The sequence below is a fragment of the Trichechus manatus genome, unplaced genomic scaffold (genome assembly GCF_000243295.1).
Source record: "Trichechus manatus latirostris isolate Lorelei unplaced genomic scaffold, TriManLat1.0 scaffold00191, whole genome shotgun sequence".
Taxonomy (NCBI): domain Eukaryota; kingdom Metazoa; phylum Chordata; class Mammalia; order Sirenia; family Trichechidae; genus Trichechus; species Trichechus manatus.
This window is the reverse complement of record NW_004444127.1, coordinates 4,160,139-4,173,298: the sequence shown is the minus strand read 5'-3', so window position 1 is coordinate 4,173,298 and position 13,160 is coordinate 4,160,139. Positions and strand designations below refer to the sequence as shown.

General features: G+C 42.3%; 1 protein-coding gene across 3 annotated transcripts in view; it reads right to left on the bottom strand.

Annotated features, from left to right (window-relative positions):
• LOC101340933 (receptor-type tyrosine-protein phosphatase eta-like) overlaps positions 1–12,933 on the bottom strand; it is a 44,178-nt gene extending 31,245 nt beyond the window's left edge. Inside the window, exons 1-6 of one of the 3 annotated variants that reach the window (XM_023741836.1) lie at positions 12,721–12,933; positions 11,215–11,460; positions 10,682–10,939; positions 4,439–4,681; positions 2,064–2,282; positions 566–820 (exon numbers count right to left, since the gene is read on the bottom strand). In XM_023741836.1, coding sequence (XP_023597604.1) covers positions 566–820; positions 2,064–2,282; positions 4,439–4,681; positions 10,682–10,939; positions 11,215–11,460; positions 12,721–12,778 — 1,279 coding nt within the window. In that variant the 5' untranslated portion in view covers positions 12,779–12,933. The remainder of the gene's footprint in view (positions 1–565; positions 821–2,063; positions 2,283–4,438; positions 4,682–10,681; positions 10,940–11,214; positions 11,461–12,720) is intronic. The other 2 variants (XM_023741835.1, XM_023741837.1) reach the window with 2 other exon arrangements.
• Between the last annotated feature and the right edge of the window lie 227 nt (positions 12,934–13,160).

Below are 13,160 nucleotides of genomic sequence, written 5' to 3'. Positions count from 1 at the left end.
AAAGCTTTTTATTTGCTACCTATCATTGCATTTAAGGGGCATTTAAGCAAACAAAGGATGAGATATAGCTTTACTAGTGATGATATTATAATGTCAGCACCCAGGAGACAAAGGGACATGGATATCCAGGTTCTTTTTGTCTCCATCTAGCAATTTGCTCTAGGTCTCCACTACACTCAAATGGTTGTTACAAGCACAGGCTGGAGTCAAGACAGACAGGAGGTCTAATCCCACCTCTCTCACTTACCAGATGTGGCCCACATCACCTCTCTCAATCTTGGCTTTCTCAAACATAAAATAAGATGAATGCCAACTAAGACACAGGAATGCTGTGAGCATTAAAGGAGGTAGTGCAGGTAAAGCATGTCACACGAAGCCTGGCACATGGTCAGCATCAATCAACAATCACCAATATGGTATCACACAACCTGGAGTAAGAGTCACTGTGGACTTACACACTAAGCTGTGCATTCCTTTGGTCAGGGAACAGAACTTATTTCTCTTTGTAAGTGGGCCTGCCCGTAGCAGACAGACAAGAAAGATTAGGTAGAACAAGTGAACTCACGAGTATATGCTTGGAGAAAGCCGGGCGTGCCCTCAGAACCATCGTCATGTAAAGGATACACGGTGATATTGTATAAAGTGCTGGATGTGAGTCCAGGGATGACAACATGCATCTCATTGGCAGTGAGATTGAAGAACGTGGTCTCCCTCACAACTAGTATTTGGTAGGATGACGCATTACCACTGATTCTCCAGGTCAGGCTCATGTTTGTGGCACTGATGTTCACAACCTGGATGTCTAAAACCTGACTACGATCTGTGAAGACAGAAGAGGAGTTAAAAATTTCTAGAATGGCCAAGCCAGAGAGAGAAAGAAGTTGGTTCTCCTGCTCCCTCCCACACTCCCACAATTCTGTGGGCCTATGACAGATACATATTTCAAGATATATATTTTTGGTTAAGATAAGCAGAGTCAGTTTTTGTGGCTTACATCCAAGTGCCTGAGGGCTGTGATGCTGCAGCATTTGTTCCTGAACCTGCAGGGCCACGTCATGTTCTTTTCTATGTGTGTTTGTCTTGACTCCCCATCTACACTGAACGCTCCCTGCACGTAGGGGCCAGCCATTCCTCTACTCCCTCATCAGCCCAATCCAAAAAAAAAAAAAAAACCTAACCCATTGCTGTCGAGTCGATTCCGACTCATAGCGACCCTATAGGACAGAGTAGAACTGCTCCATAGGGTTTCCATGGAGCACCTGGTGGATTCCAACTGCCAACCTTCTGGTTAGCAGCCGTAGCTCTTAACAACTATGCCACCAGGGTTTCCTGCACAATCCAAAAAGTCTTCAAATATTGGTCAGTTTAGAGAGTGGGAGTGCTGATAAACTGCAACTTTGTTGTTGTTGTTAGGTGCCATCAAGTCGATTTCAACTTAAAAAGACCCTCATGATAAGTAGAACTGACCCATAGGGTTTTCCAGGCTGTAATCTTTATGGGAGCAGATCACCAGGTCTTTCTCCAGCAGAGCCACTAGATCAGTTCGAACCACCAACCTTTTGGTTAAGAGCCAAGCGCTTCACCATTGTGCCACTAGGGCTCCTTAAATTACAGCTAGATGGCAGCAATTTGCATGTCAACAGGTCTTTCATTAAAAAGATTAGTACAAGTTCCAAGGTCAGGAAAAAAGAAAACTCATTTTCTTATCTCAAGGGAAGAAATTTAACCAGCACTGACAAAAAAAATATCTACAAGAGAAAAATATTATGCTAGTTCATCTCAGTGGCTAATATGGCCATTCTAGATACAGATATGAAAGACATAAGGTAGCACTTAGTGCCTGCACATCTGCTCACTACATTTTCTCGAGCTTAATGAAAGTAGCGTCTCGGCTATGCAGTTAAAAGAAACGGAATGGATCTGCTCCGTCTAAAATCTCTTCTGGAAAACTCCAACAACAAAATGACTTACTAAGCAAGAAAAAACTCAGAAGCAGACTCACAGAAAACAAAACTTTGTGCTAGAAAATTCTGGCTGAAGCCATTTTACAAAATTCAACATACTTGTCCTGAACTCTATGACCTGGGGTTGTCCTTCAGTGCCATCTGCTGCCTGAGAATAAACAGTGGCCTTGTACTGCGTGCCAGGCTTTAATCCAACAAGCTGGACTTCTGTGCCCCTTGACCCCTGGTGACAGGATGAGGCTGCAGTTCCAAGGTACACAGGGGCAGTGTGGTTGCTGGGTAGCTTCTCTGCTGGGCTTCTCTCAGTGTTGTTGGCTTCTGTGTGAAACACGAAAGGCAAAGATATTAACTGCAACAGAAACACATCTCCCATCTTCCTTCACTTCCCCTCATCTTCCACCCCAATGGCACATCAGACAGTCACTACTCCATAAATATCTGTTCCCTTCCTTCCCCAGGCAGAGGTGCATCCTCCTGAAAGGGCCCTGACTTTTGCCAGATATTTTGCTCCATACACTTACCCCAGATAAAAAATTCAGTTATCATTCAGTCGATTCGAACTCATGGTGACCCCATGCGTGTCAGAGTAGAACTGTGCTCCATAGGGTTTTCAGTGGCTGACTTTTATGGAAGCAGAAGAGCAGGACTTTCATCCAGGTCATCTCTGGGTGGACTCAATCCACCAACCTTCCAGTTAGCAGCTGAGCGAGTTAACCATTTGCAGCACCTGGGGACTCCTTACCCCCAGTAGCCACACAGATACTTTGTGCTTCTCCTGCTCAGCCACCTTGGACCACTCTCCCTTCTTTTGAGACACCATCTTCTCCCATCCCAATGTTTAACTTGTTTTTCCAAGAACAGTGACATGATTCCAATATGCCTAATCAGAGCCTCACTCAAGGAATTCTTCCCCCGCTGATTAGGGGAAGTGTGGGGTGTGAGAAGAGGGGAACTGGGGTGGCCATTTCTCCTTGAGTTAGATGGAGGGAGCCTCTCTGAGAATGAAGTTGAGAAACAGAAGCAGGAAGAGATCAGAGTCACCTCGTCTTTTTCCTTAAGGCCTCACTGGCCGTAGCAGGGAGATAAACACAAGCCAATAAATTGCTCTTTCAGTCTAAGCAATGTAAAGTCTGGTTTCTGTCACTTGCCATCAGGAATCCTAACGGCCACACTGTAGTTCTGCTTCTTAGGTGTAAAATGGGATTAAGACTTGTCCTTCCCAACTCACAGGGCTGACTCACTGAAACTGCTGTGAAATCTGCACATTACTATTCTAACATCAGTGCGGAAGCCATCTGCTGGATATGCCTGCTGAGTAGCCCTTTCTCAGTGATGTGGCAAGTTACTATAGTAGCCCTACTTGGGTTAACACATCTATCATTTGTTCAACTGAAGGTTAAAATCCCAAAGGGCCAGTCTGGACTCCAGACTCAAAAACGTTTCAAGCCCCACCGCTATTCTGAGCCCCAAGGTGCTCACTTTTCCTTCCTTCCTCAGACAAGGATGGGAACAAATTGAAACGTGGAGGGAAGGCCAGCTAGAAATTCGGTGACACTATACAAATATAAAAACACTATTTTAAAAAATACTAAGTCACTGAGAGTCAACTCCAGCAAGGGGGATGGGAAAGGGGGGACCACACTACCATCAAGAATGAACAGCCAAGAGTGGAGTGCATCCTTTGGGCCTAGGGTCCTTGCACTGACAACCAACTAGACCCAGGAGACAGAAAGTTGTAACACCAGAAACATCGCAAGACAGTGAGAAGCAGCAACAGAGAAATGGTGGTGGCAGAACCAGGAGACCAGTGTGAAACAGTACAGTGGGCTTCCCGGCCCATACAGCAAGGCAGTTACAGGGGGGTGCCTCTGGGCCCTTGGCAGAGCTAGGCTCACCGACTCACAGAGTGAGAGAGCTGAGCACCTTCGGGCTGAGGCTCACTGGCGGAGTAGGGTGCCTCTGGGCACTTACCAGTAGGGCTAAAGAGCTTTGTAACACTTAACGCGAGCAGGGCAGAGGCCTGGCCGGCCCAACAGGCCCAAGAGGCCTGAGGAGCCAAAGGGCCGAAGGCCAGGGAGAGGCCTGCCTGCAGGCACAGCCGAGAAGCTGTCCTGATGGAAGAACTATATCCTGAGCGTTCCTGATCCTGAATTACAACCTGTTACTTCCTTAATAAACCCCATAGCCATGAGCATGGTCTGAGTTTTGTGTGTCCATTGCAATGAATTACCAAACCCTAGCACAGGATTAGAGAGTGCCGTGGGAGGGACGGCTGGTGTAGGAACCGATAAAAGAGTTGGAGAGAGGAGGCATGTCTGACCTTTCCTTCACAGCAGTCAGCCTTGGGCTGTTGATGCTGATAATGATTCCCGCTTCTTCCCCTGATGAAGTTAGACGAGGTCAGGTGTTGCCGCCACACCATTTTTACAGCTGGCACCATTTTTTTTTTACAGAAGCACATTTTTGTTACTTACCTACGCCATCTTCTGGGTCTTTCTGTGTCTCATTTGATACTACTGGAGGCGGGGGGAACTGGTATCGATTCCCTGGCTCCAGGTCTGAAATATTGAACACTGAGTCTTGAGTCGAATCCTTTTGGCTTCCAATACTTTCAAGGAGCATCCGGCATTTGGCAGTGCCATTATCACTACACCAGGTAAGAGTAACCTTCGTTGTCCCCATGAAGGTGACATGAAGACCAGAGACTGGATTAGGCTCTATTATAAAAACAGACATTGGGCATTAATGACACAAGATGTTTGTAGTCACCTTTTGTTAAGAACGACTGGAGACAGTGGTGTTTCATTGTACTCATTAAAATACGTCCTTTACATCAGAGTCCACTGTATTTCTATCATTTCACATGGGGAAAATATATCATTATGCAGAAAAGAAGAGAAACAATAAATACTGTGAAAAAAAATTCTAAGTTTTGCTTTATGAAAAGAGAGTTCTCTTGCCCATGACACTAAAGGTTATCTTATTAAATGTTAGAAACTTATATGCTGTAGAATCGTATGTATCTCATTTTTAAAGCTTATAGTTAGGCTTTAAACTGTAACTAATCCTTAGAAGCAGTTTGTCTAGTTCTGGAAACCATGGTGGGTCAGTGTTCGAATCTACCAGGAGCTCCTTGGAAACTCTGTGGGGCAGTTCTCCTCTGTACTGTAGGGTCGCTATGAGTCGGAATTGACTCGGTGGCAACGGGTTTGGTTTTTCATTTGGTGTCTAGTTTCACATAATTGTACTTAGGTGATCAGGCTCACTAAAACACGTGAAAACTTGTTCTTTCAGAAAACACTCGAAGGTTAAATGAATATGTCGTGTTTCCAAGACTCCACAGGTCTTACAACCATGGCTCACTGCTCTTATGATTGTCTTAGTAAGGTTCCTATTTAAGCTTTGATCATGTTTGAGTAATCCTGCTCTCTTATAAGATTTATGCACTCTGACATAATCAACAACCAATCAAAATTTTTGGTTCTAAGTTCCTGATATGTATAAGTACCCTGAAAATCTGAATTAATTGGAGCACTGATTTACTCAGTAATGACATGCTGCCCAACTTTAAAGTTGTCTATTAAACCTGCACAGAAATCTTTTAATGGTGTTCTGAGTTATTTATATTCAGCAATCTTAAAGCCAAAAATGTTTCACTATCTATATTTTTTTCCAACACTAACCCCCACAGTGGTTTGAAATACTTTTAAATTGCTTCTTTAAACAGTGAAGTTTAATCATATTTCTTTTAGATATGGGAACAAAGCATCAAGTAAGGTGATTGTTTGCTAAGTCTAATGATCTCAATTCAAGATAAATGCAACCTGCGATCTGCAGATGGTACAATCTTGCTGAAAGTGAAGAGGGCTTGAAGCACTTACTGATGAAGATCAAAGACTACAGCCCTCAGTATGGATTACACCTCAACATAAAGAAAACAAAAACCTTCACAACTGGACCAAAAAGCAACATCACGATAAACAGAGAAATGACTGAAGTTGTCAAGGATTTCATTTTACTTGGATCCACAATCAACACCCATGGAAGCAGCAGTTAAGAAGTCAAACGAAGTATTGCACTGGGTAAATTCTGCTGCAAAGGATATCTTTCAAGTGTTAAAAAGCAAAGATGTCACTTTTGAGGACTAAGGTGCACCTGACCCAAGCCATGGTATTTTCAATCGCATCATATGCATGCAAAAGCTGGACAACGAATAACCAAGACCAAAGAAGAATTGATGCATTTGAATTATGGTGTTGGCGAAGAATATTGAATATACCATGGACTGCCAGAAGAATGAACAAATCTGTCTTGGAAGAAGTACACCCAGACAGCTCCTTAGAAGCAATGATGGCGAGACTTCATCTCATATACTCTGGACATGTCATCAGGAGGGATCAGTCCCTGGAGAAGGACATCATGCTTGGTAAAGTAGAGCGTCCACGAAAGAGAGGAAGACCCTCAACAAGATGGACTGACACAGTGGCCGCAACAATGAGCTCAAGCATAACAACGATTATGAGGATGGCGCAGGACCAGGCAGTGTTATGTTGTGTTGTACATGGGGTCGCTATGAGTTGGAACCAACTTGATGGCACCTAACAACAACAACAAAGGAGCACGTGGAGAGCAGACCAATGACTCAAAGCTGACTATAAAGACTGGGTCAAAAGCATACTTTTTTTAAGTCACACTGCCACACAATTTTTTCCTTGCTTTTCTCAGTAAGTTTTCTGTCTGGAAAAGAGACATTGTCTCGAAGATTTTCTGTTGGCCAAAGATGGTATATACCTTGTACCCTGTAACTTAGCTCATTATTTTTTGTTTTGTTTTGTTTTATTTTGTTTTTTTAAGAGAAACTCCTCTAATGACTTCTAATGTTGTTCTAGCGTACTTACATATGATCTCAGTACTGGAAAGGAGATGGAGGCAAAGAACAGAACACAGGACTAAGACTAAAAATCAATAAAAGGTATAAAATATACTCAAGATTCAAGAAGCAACAAGACACTCTGAGCACTGGACTGGCAACCTGGACCGCTAGACTCCTAACTGACCCGGTGACTGGAACAAACCACTTGTGACACATCAACCCCCAAACCCCAGAGTCTGCTCTTCCTAATCTAGCAAATGAGTGTTTCCCTAAGGGTGGCGTGCATACCCCAGGTGGTAAGCAACATGAGTTTAGATGATGCCAAGAACACATATTTTGGTTTGTAATCATTTCTTTCTTTTAATATGTATTAGGAAAATGTACCAAGCACAAACCCACTAATATTGTTTGTTCTTTAAATAATCTTTTTATTTAAACTCAAGCAGCCCCGGTGGCACAGTGGTTAAGTACTCAGCTGCTAACCAAAAGGTCAGTGGTTCTAATCCACCCGCCACTCTGTGGGAGAAAGATGTGGCAATCGGCTTCCATAACGTACAGCCCTTGGGGTTATAGTGAGGACAGCTAAGCACACGGTACATGCTCAATAAATAGCAGCTGATGAGCTCTGCTCTGAAAAGGCCCTGTCCCTAGGGGCTTTCGGAGGAGTAAGGATGCTTGGCTCACGTTCTGGGTGCCACCTGCCACATCATCACCTCCTGCTTCCTACAATCGCCAACTGTTCATCACCTTGTCCCCATCACCATTTTAAAATTCTCTGTTCTTTTTCATCCTTACTTCTCTTCCTTCTTCTCTCTGTCTTCTCCCTTTTTTCCCCTCTCTTTCACAATTCAGTATAAAAAATCTTTGTGTGTGTGTTTTCCTGTCTTTCTCTCTAAAACTGTGCTCTGAGGGGCTGCAGGAGTTTCTAGAAGGTTCGTGTGACACCTCTCCCCCCCGCCATGGCTCTGATCTCTATCTTTTATTTATTGGGCTTCTGGCCAAGATTTTGTTTAAAGAAAGTTTCCTGGTTAAAAAAATGTTGAAAACCACTGATGCAGTATTTGCCTGCTCTACACCCAGAGGACACTGTGCTAGGCGCTCACTTCAAACCTTGGGTTCAGCAGGTCAGGCTACCCTTCAGAGAACGCTAAGACCACACCCCACAGGTCAGTAAATCAATGGAGGGCATGAACTCTTTTTTTTATTTCTTGGTTCTTCTCAGCTTAGAAAAAGAAAAAATAAAGAGCTAAACCTGCACCTATACCAGGTTGCATAAGGTTTTTTAAAAAAAAAAATAAACAAACCAACCAACCTGTTGCCATCGAGTTGATTCCAACTCATAGTGACCCTATAGGACAGAGCAGAACTACCCCACAGGGTTTCCAAGGAACGCCGGGTGGATTCAAACTGCCGACCTTTCAGTTAGCTGCTGAACTCTTAACCACTACGCCACCAGGGTTTCCAAGGTATCGGTATCTAAGCTAAATGCATTTGTAATTGAATGTCATTGGGCTCTGATTTCATTCAAAACACACATTCCTCTATCAAGTGAACCGACTGTCATCCCCAACAGAAACTCCTCGGAATATAAACACAGCATCAGTTTTCAAGGGGAGCTTTAAGAAAGGTTAGTAATTACTGAAACCATCAAGACACGGTTTCAATGTGGCCTCCACTCCCAACTCTTAGCAGACAAGTAGGTAAAAATCAATAACAACAGAAGATTTGTAGAACCAAAGAGTTGGGCACAGTTAAAACTTCTCTAAACACGCAAGATCTAAATAATGAATGATCTGGCCACCTGAACTCCTGGGCTTGAAACAATGTTGTTCATTTTCTTCCCTTCCATAGTTAATGAAACCCAATCTCTTTCCAACAGGACGCTGGAAAACACAAGGCTCTAGGATACAAGACAATAAGGAATGGTTCGTGGTCACCCCTGGGAGCCAGTGAACTTAACATATTGTTACATTGATGACCATAGGTTCTCCCTGAGTCCTATTGACTATTTCTGGAGTGATGGAGAATGTATATGAAGTTGCTGGATTTAAGTCTGTGATGCTACAATTTGTTTGATTTGCAACAAGTATCAGCCGCTCATTGTCCATCTCATTCTTTATTCTGTACATGTACTCAGAAGCAGCTGCATCATTTTCTTTCCAGGTTAGGATCACATTGGTTGGACTGATGGAAACAGCTTTAATGACAAACACAGGACTGGGACCTATTTAATGTTTCCAAGGGAAAAAACAAAAAAGGGAAGGGGACAATTATATAAAATTATTTTTAAAAGAAATGGAAGAGTGAGGTTTACTCTGTGTATCTACTTTCCAGAAGAGAATTTCACAGTCATAGAGTTGTATTTCTCTTTAGTTGCCTCCTATACTTTCCTCTGACAAAATACACTTAAATACACATACATGCATGTATGTGGGTGTGTCAGTGAAACAAGAGGCTAAACAGAGGCAAAACTGACAGAGTTGGCCATACTGGATGTGACTTGAACACAGGTTAAATCTGTAGAGAAGCCTGTATAATAAGAGACCTAAGACATAAAATGAGTCTATCTCCCCAATTCTCAGGAAACTGCATGTGGAACAGCGCTATATAATACAGAAGCACACGTGAACTTTTTCTCCAAAACCTGTTATCGAAAGGAAATTCAGCATAGAGAGGAAAAACGTGGAACAGAACATCAAATTCCAGGGGGAAAAAAAAAACCAGACCTACTGGACTAGTTGAAACTGGAGGACTCCCTGAGACTATTACCCTGAGATACTCTTCAAACCTTGAAGCGAAACTAAACCGAGGTCACCTTATTAAGTAACAAGTTGGCTCAAAAAAAAAAACGAATATCATCCATAAGTACTGTGGCTCCTTAAAAAAATCACCTATGTGAGACCAAACAGTCAACGAGTACTTTAAAACAAAGATGAGAATGTAAGGGGGCAGGGAAACTAGATTAAAGGAAATGGAACAACCAGAATGGAAATAGGGAGAATGTTCCCGCATTAGGAAGAATGTAGCCAACGTCACTGAACAACTTGTGTAGAAATTATTGAATGGGAACTTAAACTGATGTGTAAACCTTTACCAAAAACACAATAAAATATTATTTTAAAAAATAAAGGAAACTCAGCATAAAGATGGCATAGGACAGAATGGCATACAGAGAAAAGGACTGGTCTTGGAATCCAGGCCTGGACATAAATACCAGCTATGCCCCTTAGCTGACTGATCTGGAATTGGTCCCTTAGAACTTCTGAGTCTCGGGTTCCTCTGTTGACAGCTCTAACACATTATTCTAAATATAAAGATTATAACTGAGGCACCACGATGTGGTGGACACGATGGATGTATGTATGTAAAGAAACTGAGGTCCAAAAGGATGAGTTTCCCAGGGTTGTAAGCTAGAAACTGGGCAAAAAGAAAAATATACAGAAAAGATGTTATAAACTACCCATGTTTACCATAAATGAAGGTCAATTATTAGCAAAACACCTCCTTCAATGTTATATGCAAAACTCCTCAACCTGGCAGAATCTTTATGCCAACATGACAAGGTGACCCTCCTCAAGTCTGTATTCCCAAGCAATTAGTGGAACAGTTATGTTTTTCCATTGTCACAGAATCACTTTCTGCTTCTAAAGATGATGTCAAGTTCACATGGCTTCTGCATCTGCGCCCCATGAAAGCAGCAGACGCTTTACTGAGGCCAGTGTTTTCAAATTGAGCCATTCCAAATTCAGCCCAGAACCCAGAAATACAATCAACCCTTATCCGATCATTTAACCAACACTTAATTCCCACCCGCCAAGCGAAAATGGCGTCCTAAGAGACTTACGTGTGTATTCTGCAATGAAGCTGGATTTCCCCGGGACATTGCCCATTTCTGGAGTGATTGTGATGTTATATAGGGTGCTCGGCATTAGGCTGCTTGGAGTGATCGCTTTGAGGGGACCGACCGTTTTGTAAGAGCTGACCTTAGACTGTGTACCTAACTGGTAGGTGTACTGGGAAGCAGTATCTATGCTCTGCCACTTTAGCTCCATTTCAGGTGGGGTGACACGCACCATGGGGATGTCAGACACCGCACTGGACTCTGGGCCAAGAAAAGGAGGAAAAGGAAATCTATTGTCAACTGTCATAAAGTCCAGCTTATTTTCAAAGTGATTATCTCTGGCTGGTGGTTTACATGTGATTTTTTTTTCTTTTTGCTTCTCAGCATTTAACAAAATGAACATGCATTCCTGGTGTTATAAATTTTTTTTCAACATTTTTCTTTGGATAATTGAACGGAAAACCTGACATTTACCAATTCCACTGATTTCCTAAGAAACATCACTGTTTCACTGAAGATACCATCTGTTCACTTACCAGTTTGACCTTCAACTGTTTGAGGTGGCCCTTGTGTCCCATTTGGTCCTTGTGGAAATATTTCAGAACGATGCGTGGTCCCAAGGCTTAAGCCACCAGTGATAATACTATGGTTAGTGGTTGTTTCATTCCGAGGTTCTCCAGCTCCATCCCGTGTGGTAAGTATCTTAATGGAGCCCGAGTCATTGTTACTCCTAGTCAAGCCAATTTCCGTTGTACTGACACTTGTCACTCGAAAGTCAGAGACTGGACCAGGGGATGTGGGAAGAAAATAAATGAATAGATTAAGAATCTGTTTCTTTAGTAGATACTAAGCTTCTGTTAAGGGTAATGGTATAATCTGAGAAAGATTAAAGGTGATGGTTAAACAACATGATGAACGTAATGTCACTGAACTATGCATGTGAAGATTGTTGAAATGGCAAATGTTTTGTTACATATATATTTACCACAATTAAAAAAACATAAATAAAAAAAAAACTCTTAGCACACCAGAAACAAAAGAAAACTTTCTTTTACAAAAACAAAGAATCTTATTTCTCCAGAAGACAGGAGTGAGGAAACTTCATATTTATTTACCAAACTGGTTAACAAAGAAGAAAAGGCAACTCTTCCCATTGTTTGTACAAGCTCTGCATAATTACTGTTATTAACTGAGATTTGCTTCATTAAGAGGTTTCAGCAAGATCTGCCCCCTTTGTATGGCACTGTGAGAACAATTCAATTATTTATCTCCATGGTTCACAGACTTTGGGATTTCACCAATCAGAAAAAAGCCCCCAAATTTTGGGAACTGACAAATTTGAGGGGACTGATAAAAGCTACCAATTTTTATTTTTCCCCCAAAACATACACTTAAAAACAAAACTACCAACTGTTATCATCTTTATTTCTTATAGAAATGTTCTATCACCAAAAAAAAATTAGTAAAGATGTAATCCCAGAACGGACAGTGCTTTCAACTCAACATATTTAGCTCCGTGAAAAACTCACTATCATATCCTTATTTTTGTCATTTTACTATAAACCAAGGGGGACTTAGACCAGCACCAGTCAGCAACTGGGAAGCATCCCTCCACAAAAGCAAAATATACAGGAGACTATCTCTGGTTTCCCAAAGGTTATATTAACCCTGCAAACCATTTTAAAATATACGAGACAATGCAGCAATGCAATTAAATACTTATGGTATAACAGCACATAAAACAAATATAAATTATACTGCATTAGAGTTTCAACTAAGTAAAAAAAAAAAAACTATAGATTTAGATTGGAGGGATCACAACAAATATAAATACTTTATTCATCAGGGTAGAACAACTTATTGAACTTTCTCTTTCATTCGATGTCCCCATCTTCACCTCACCTCCAAAGAGGAACTAGAAACAAGTGGGTTTTAACAAAGTTGCATTTTCTGTGATTTTCACATTGTTGTGAATGCTTCTCTGTGTCCATTAGGGGGCAGCAGAGAACAACACAAGAAGGGAGAGGAAAAATGGTACTCACCATCACCTGTGCACGCAATCTGGAACAGAAAAAGAAAACGGGAAGTCAGCAGATTCATTCAGCCACGGAAAATGCAAAACAGGATTTAATAACGGGGCAGGGTGTTAAAAAGTACCTTAGGCAAATGCCCGCTGGCCAGGATTGGGATGTAAGGACAGAGACTACAGGGATTCAGTCTAACACGTGTCAATCACAAACAACGGATTGACTCCATAGTATGGAGGCAGACTGCTGTCTGCTACCCAGTGTCCTTCCTCACAGACACGTCCAGCCCCTGTGGTCAGCTCCCTGTGGTCAGCACCCAGCTGAGGTGAAAGAACACAGAAGCAGTCAAGATCCCAGAGGCCAGAGGACAGGAGACTGAGACCATCACACCCCTCCCCAGGGCCATTTTCACATCGCTATGGCAGGGTGTAAAGCCAGGTGTGCTGCAGGAGAAA